At 38.2% G+C, this 7,727-nt stretch overlaps 1 protein-coding gene across 3 annotated transcripts in view; it reads left to right on the top strand.

Moving 5' to 3' along the window:
• Positions 1–2,912: 2,912 nt before the first annotated feature.
• The window catches only part of LOC108749041 (zinc finger protein 420), a 7,578-nt gene continuing 2,763 nt past the window's right edge, over positions 2,913–7,727 (top strand). Inside the window, exons 1-8 of one of the 3 annotated variants that reach the window (XM_018487532.1) lie at positions 2,913–3,126; positions 3,585–4,012; positions 4,144–4,494; positions 4,961–5,422; positions 5,504–5,911; positions 6,471–6,593; positions 6,831–7,067; positions 7,238–7,565. In XM_018487532.1, the coding sequence (XP_018343034.1) occupies positions 4,172–4,494; positions 4,961–5,422; positions 5,504–5,911; positions 6,471–6,593; positions 6,831–7,067; positions 7,238–7,565 (1,881 nt within the window). In that variant the 5' untranslated portion in view covers positions 2,913–3,126; positions 3,585–4,012; positions 4,144–4,171. Of the gene's footprint in view, positions 3,127–3,584; positions 4,013–4,143; positions 4,495–4,960; positions 5,912–6,470; positions 6,594–6,830; positions 7,068–7,237; positions 7,566–7,727 lie in introns of all 3 variants that reach the window. The other 2 variants (XM_018487531.1, XM_018487530.1) reach the window with 2 other exon arrangements.

Here is a 7,727-nt window from a genome sequence, read left to right as displayed (position 1 = left end):
GTTTCTTTTACAAAAATTCAAATTTGAAAAAATAAAAAAGAACTGTCTTACAACATTAGATTATTTATTGTGATAGAATTGGGCTTATAACATTAACTTTATTCTCATATCTTACAAACAAATAATTGTTTTTTCTTTAACAACATTCAATTATGCAGTTTGTTAATACTATTTAACATCATAGTAGAATATTTGACAATAATGAAATATTAACATATTTTTACTATATTTTATATATATATATATATGTACATGCCGATGAACACGTTCAGCTATACACTAAGAGTATATCCACACAACTTGCATATACCCGCATAAACATATCCATAAAGAAAATTATCCAATCGCATTTCTCCTATAAAGACGCACGTAAAACTTATGCCTCATGTGTTATGCCTTATGCAAGAGTCTTCCCGCTATAAAATAATTTTCGTTGTGCATACGTTTATGCGGCGATGCAAGTTTGTATGGATATATTTATAATGGATTAAGTTTAACTTTTGTTGTGCGATGGAAATTACATATCTATTATTTCCGAACAACCGAGACGTTGATTGGATATCGCGCCAACTTCCATCACGCGGCAAGCATCTTGTGTGCAGAAACCATAAGATCTAGGTCCGCCATTTTCTATCCAACTAGAACTTATACCAATGGGCGAGTTCAAGACAACAAAGCAGCTAAGCATGCTTACCGAGCGGATGAATATGATTGGTTCTTACCTGTGGATCCAACCGATCATGTTTAATTGCTCGGCGAACAGACCTAGCCGCTTTGTCGACTTGAACGCGCTCATTAATTGCATTCAGCAAACTTCTTAGAGTATATAAACATGGAAGAAGCCTATACCTCCTATGGCCCAAATGTGTGTCCAAGATACATGTGAAAGAGAAAGATTATATGGAACTTTTGTCTTCTATGTGCCAACGATGCAGACACTATAGTTAGTATAATATGTTACGTTCAGTATAACTATTATTGGCATTTTAAAGCATGCACAGAGAGAACGAATGCTCCTGTACACATTTGTCTTTCTTACACGCATCTTCTTATATATCTTTCTCTCTCACGCGTATCTTGGACCAAATCTGAACGACAATGCTCCCTCCATGTTTATATACTATAAGGCGAAGTCAACTGTTGAGTCCGTTGAATGCACCCAATGGCTCCTTTTAGGCAAATATTATATTTATCGTACGACAAATTTTTCAAGTGTGTTATTTGCAAAATAAAGAGAATCTTGGATCTCTTTGTCGTATAGCCAATCAACAGGCTTGAAAAATTTGTCGTACGGCAAAAAATAAAAACATATAATATTGGCCTTAATTTACTGCAAGATAAAAAGATCCTACAACTTTTTTATGCTGCAGCCAATTGCAGACTTGAAAAATTTATCGTGACGACAAATATAAATCAGCCTTAAGCCTAATCTACACTAACATTTCCACTGAGCACTTGATACGTGTATTAACTTTCTATTAAATTATATCAAGAAACTCACCAGAGGATCGATTGTGTATCTTGAAATGAAGTGAAAATTACGAAAGTAAAAAAATTTACTAGAATATTCATAATTTAATTGGTCAATATCTAGTAATCGTTGTTCACTTTTGTAATTTTCATCTCATATCAAAATACACAATCGAGCCCCTCGATTGAGTTTCCGGATTGAGCAATTTAGAACTATAAGTAGTTTCTTACGTATAATACATATATATAAGGCCGTGATCCAATTCATGCTGATAACGATCATAAACATCGTTTGTCTTTGTTTAACAAACAACAAGAATGAAATAATTTTTAAGCGTCGTGAGCGTGACTTCGGACCACGGTTTAATGCGTATGTATAATATATATGATTAATATGTTATATTTAATACATGTCCAATCCTGTTCACTACTCCTAGCTCTGGGGGCTTATTACGGTTCTTGAAACGAGGTAAAATTACGAAAGTGATCAAATTTACTAGAATATTTATAACTTCATTGGTTAAAACCTAGTGAGTTTGCTCATTTTCACTTCTGAAGAACCGTAATAATCCTTCTGAAATTCATCATCCCCCTCCCTTAAGTATGGGTAGTGAACTGACGCCGCCACCTTAGCCGCCAGTTTAATTTAGTTCAATGAGGGCAAAAGGTTGCTTTGTCGGATTTCCACCTCGCTATTTCATATCCGTAATTCCGAGATCCGTTTACAAATTAATTTCCTCTTCTGTTAAAGTTATTATTTGTCAATATAGATTGACGCGTTAGTCTGAGTTATTAACTATAAGACTGTTTCTTGACGCTCATTTTCAGCGTCAGATAGGTCACGTAATCAAATTGGCCTAGTTTCCACCGAAGGTTTAAACTAGATCAGCATATAAGAACCAGCTACAGTCAAGCATTCCCCTGTCGTTCGACTGTAATAGGGGAATACTCGACTGTAGTTGATTGTAGTTTTTACTGTAGACTGTAGTTCTTACATTCTGATCCGGTTTAAACCGTTCAGTGGAAACTAAGCCATTGATGCTTGGTATTTGTCAATTTTGATCACATAACCTGTTTGATGCTCGAATCGAGTGTCAAAGCTGAACTCAGTTGAGTCTTAGCGTTTTCAATCTTGAAAAATTTGTCGTGCGACAAAAAACGGACGCATGTAATATTGGCTTAAGAATACAAGATGTACCATTGTACACAATAGCAATACTGGAAGCAATCAATCAAATTTTATAAACTAGGCCACTAGGCCTTGTGGTCTCTATAGAGCACTTATAATTTTTAGTCCTTTCCCCACTCTTTGTTCTTTCTTCAACCTTCTCTCTTCACTTTTCTTAGTTTAGCGGCAGAGTAGAGAGAGAGAGAGAGAGAGAGAGCAAGGGATTGAACAAAGGAGCATTCGGATGCGAATACTCATAGCGCCTTACCTCTATTGCACTCTCGTCCTTCTTATCTACGCACGATTCATGCTAGTGCTCATAATCGCGTGCGCACGCATGAGCCGCCATTTTGTCACGTTTTATTTCTACGCGCATCCCCCACCAGGATTGAAAACAAGCGAAGGTCGACGCTGCTCGTCGTAATCGCGGACTCGGCGCATTTTGGTTAGGTTACGGATTGCGTTGTTACATCTAGGATTTCAAAATAGTAAGTAGAACCATTCTGTAGCCATTGTATTCGTTTCCACATTCGCATCTCACCGGTTACGCTCGGTGTGTCGTCCGCGCGGTGACGCTGCGCCTCTGCTCGAGCTCCGCGCGCGCGTGTTTCACTTCGGAAGAGAGAGAGAGAGAGAGAGAAAAAGAATGTGTAAGTGAGAGAGAGAGAAAGAGAGTGAGAGTTTCTTCTTAAAGTCGAAAGACGGCCTCGCTTGGAAATTGGATGTTCGCGGCCGGATGGCTTAAGCATCATCACCTGGATGCCGTTGATACCGTTGTCGTTATCGTCGCCACTACTGCCGCTCGTCGCGCCACTCGACACTCCTCGTCCGGCGTCACGACGCTATCGTCATTTCTCGTCTACGCCACGTTACCGAGGAACGCGGCACGTCCTGTTTTCGTTATAACCTACAATGCTCGCTATAACCTATATAATTATAACCTCAGGCCCGTGTCAAGATACGACCCGACGCCGATCAACCGAGGGCCGATCGCGCTGCTGTGATTCCGCGCGATTATCGTTTGTCTCGTAATAGCGACGAAGACTTCGGTGGAGGGGGGAGGAAGAGGGGAACCTCGGTTTGCCGATAATCATTCGCCGTAGCATGTTGCTCGTAATATCATGACGCGTTCCCGTTGTGCTTCCCAGAAGAGATACGCATACATCGTTCACGCATCTACGTCGCAAACTTCCTCATGGCGGCTCGCCGCATGATGTAACCTCCGATTCACAGAAGATTACTCGCGTGGAATCTCGAGACAGATCCCCTTAATCACCCTTGTGAATTCTCGTAATGTCGAGCCATTTTGCAATAAAAAAGTGCAATTTGCGAATATTGAACAATAAGTGAATTCTTATCGATCGTGTGCAACAGGTTTGTAAATTCAGCATCCTATTCATTTCACTTGAGTTCGCGAAATCAATCGCGCGATTCATATGCGACGATACTCTAGAGCCATGGAAGCAGGCTTTCTTACTATTTTCTTATGTTGCCTGTGATTTCAGTGATGGAGTAATTTAAAGGCCGAACAAAATGGATGTTGCCGGAGATTTGAATCTACAATGGGTAGGAGACGTAGAGCTCCACGAGGAGGTGATATGCGGCCTGGAGGCACAGCTGGTCGCATCAGAGGAGGAGGTAATTGGTGCCTGCGAGGAAGTGGCAGTAGAGGAAACCGTCGAATCCGTTCCCGATGTGGTACCTGCCACTGAAACTGAGATACTAATGGTACCTCAATCTAATGATATGGAATCAATCTATATAGTGCCGCAAGATCAGGGGCACGACTATTTGAATATACAAGTCACTGAAGAAGTAATAGCCGACAACTGGGACAGATCTGGTCCAGATGATGGGTAAGTTTCAATAAAGATGTGTGTTTTAGATCTTAGACTTTTTACTTCATTCATTTTTCTTTCTTCTTTTTTTTTCAATGGATGTATCCAGCATGAACGCTCAGTGAACAGTCATGCTTTTGGATGCATCTATTAAGAAAGAAAGAAAGAGAAAAGTTGCAGAGAATTCTATGCAAGAGATTCACTTAAAAAGAATAGATCTTTTGTCATTGGATCACACTAAAATTTTCTATTTACTTCAAATATAAATCAAGTTTCTTTTAACTTTACAAATGTATATTCGTTTAGCCATAAAGAAGAGACTTAAAATAATCCATTTCTTTTTAATAAAGTCTTGTTATGCTTAAACTTTTTACTGTTTTAATCTAAATATTTTTGTATTTTTATTCATATCTGTAAATTGAAAAATTATTTCCTTGATTCTTTCATAATTTGTCTACTAATAATAAATTTTTTTGTTTTAAAGAGTGGAGATTCCAGAAGCCAAAGTGACTAATGAAAATCTCCTGGAGTATGATGATATGGAAATACCATTGCCGATTGATCAGGATTCTTATTCTAATGCTCGGCCGTATCCATGCGACTACTGCAGTCGCAGGTTCCGAAAAAAGGCAAATTTGATGAATCACATTGTGGCACATCAAACAGATCGGCCATATGGTTGTAACCTGTGTGGATCACGCTATGTACGCAAGTGTGATTTAAATAATCATCTAAAAGTCCATGCATATGCACCATCATCACAAGATGGTCTCGAGGACGACTTGAATGATGAGGACTCGTTAGTGGCGGAAGAGGACGTGACGACCGGTGGCAACAAAGGCAGGCGCAAAAAGATGCAATCAAGTGCACCGCGCAAACGGAAGAACAACACCGCCGCTGGTATGCCGAAACGCAATTTCGAAGAAGTGAAGATAGAGATGGGCAAGTATGTGTATGAACCAGACAATGCTTACAAGGACACATTATTCTACGAGGGCGAGCTGACTGACAGTTATTCTGCACGCAGCGGCAATTATGCATCTAGCTCGAAATGGCAGATGGAGGAGATGTCTTCTGCAGGCAGGCAACAGCAGCAGCAACAGCAATGGCCTATCACGGATCCAACAAAGCCATATGTCTGTCAGACTTGCGGCATTGGCTTTGCTAGAGAAAAGGCATTGGCATCACATGCTCGCATTCATGGTGGTGACAGTCCATTTGAATGTACTTCATGTGGTGATATGTTCTGGGATATCAACAGTCTGCGGGAACATGTGCGTATCAAGCATGGCGGTACCATTCCCCAAATATCTGATGCAGAAGAATATGAGAATGACGCCACTTACACAGGCGATAACGAGAGGATCGGCGAGTTTTATTGTAACACCTGTGCAGTACCGTTCCATCGTTTGGATTTACTTAAACGCCACCAGAAGTAAGTATTTTAAATTTGCACAGAGTATTCTAAAACTTGTCTCAATGAATGTAAATATTTAGGTATAGATTATATTATCCAAATATAATGATAGTTTTTGAACGTAAAATGTTTCAATTCCGAACATGGTACAATTTTGAATGAAATAAAATTTGAATCCAATTTTTTTTTAAGTCCAAGTTTGGGTTTTTCTGTTAGATATTTTCTGCTTTAATACTTTCTATAATAATATCAGGATTTTAAATTTGAACCTCGAAAATTAAATTCAAATCTTATTTGACATAATTCAAAATTGTATTATGTACGAAAATATTGTTTTATCCTAATTGAAAGTTTATAAATTTCATGAACATAAAATGTTATTTTTGATGATTGAACATATTAGGTGCATTCCGTTTTCACGTTCACACATTGTAAAAATCAGTTAATCCTTGTTTATAAAATATTAAATAAAGACAAATGATGCTTATAAGCACTATAAGCGCAAAATGGAACACACCTATTATTGTGGACGTGGTATTTGAAAATTTGTTTATGTGAAGTTTAATATCGTACATAGAATTCACTTGAAGCCAGAGATGGTTAAAGTAGAGTCCAGTCAGCATCATATGTGCAATGTTTGTGGAGAAGAGTTTGAGGAGGCTTTAGCACTGTTGGCACACGCAGAACTTCATGCTTCAAGGTATCCCTGACTTTTATTAGTTTACTATTAATAATCAATATACTGCAGAATCAGTAATATTCAATTTTGCAAATATTTTGTCAACATAATTCACTGCTCGAGCTAGAATTGGTAGAAGAAATATGTAGCAATAATATTGATTATATTATGAAGCGACTTTGTGTCTTTGAATTGAATAAATTTCAAGTGCATTTATAGAGCATATGTATATTTATTTAGTAATTTATTTAAAACAAGATCTCCTAGTCGTCGTTGCCTATTGTGTGGAGCAAGATGTCGTGATGAAGCAGAAGTCGCAGAGCATGTGCGACAGAATCACGCTGATGATGCACCGCCAAATACATGTACATTGTGTGGAAAGACGTGCAAAGACAAACGCAGTTTATTGAAGCATTCATGGATACATAACGTCGATAAGACCTTCGGTTGTACAAAGTGCACAAAACGCTTCCACAGTAAAGCCCGATTACGAAGGTATAAATAAGATAATGTAAAAAAATTTTGACTTTGCAGATTATGCGTGTTATACGATCAAAAATGTATACATTAGAATATTTTATTTATCATGATTTCTTTGCTAAAAATATAGCTCTTTTATTTTTCATAGAATTTTTTTATTTTATCGAAAATATATTGTGTTACAGACATATGGTATCACATCGCAACAAAATGGTAGCATGTGACGAATGTGGTGAGGAATTCCCTGATGGACGCGCTCTCGTAAGCCACCGTCATTCACATAACAGGGAATTAGGCAGCCGTTCTTTCCCCTGCCGTGAGTGCGGGAAAACCTTTGGTAGTCGCAGTTCACAGCAAATTCATATACGTATCCACACCGGTGAGAGACCCTATGGTTGTCGCTTCTGTTGGAAGGCTTTCGCAGACGGCGGTACCTTGAGGAAACATGAGCGCATCCATACTGGTGAGAAACCGTATGGATGTGCAATTTGTCCTCGAGCATTTAATCAAAGAGTGAGTTGATTGTTAGAATGTACGAATAATGCATTAGTTTAAAAAAAAAATAGTAAGGCTTATTATATAAACTATAAATATTTTCGCTTGTATGGAACTTTTTATGTTAATGATTTGAAAAGTGAGTTTAGTTAATCACATTATTTTAAATCAAAATAAATT

The sequence above is a fragment of the Trachymyrmex septentrionalis genome, unplaced genomic scaffold (assembly GCF_001594115.1).
Source record: "Trachymyrmex septentrionalis isolate Tsep2-gDNA-1 unplaced genomic scaffold, Tsep1.0 scaffold253, whole genome shotgun sequence".
Lineage (NCBI taxonomy): Eukaryota > Metazoa > Arthropoda > Insecta > Hymenoptera > Formicidae > Trachymyrmex > Trachymyrmex septentrionalis.
The sequence above is the reverse complement of the archived record's forward strand: the minus strand, read 5'-3'. Positions and strand labels throughout refer to the sequence as shown.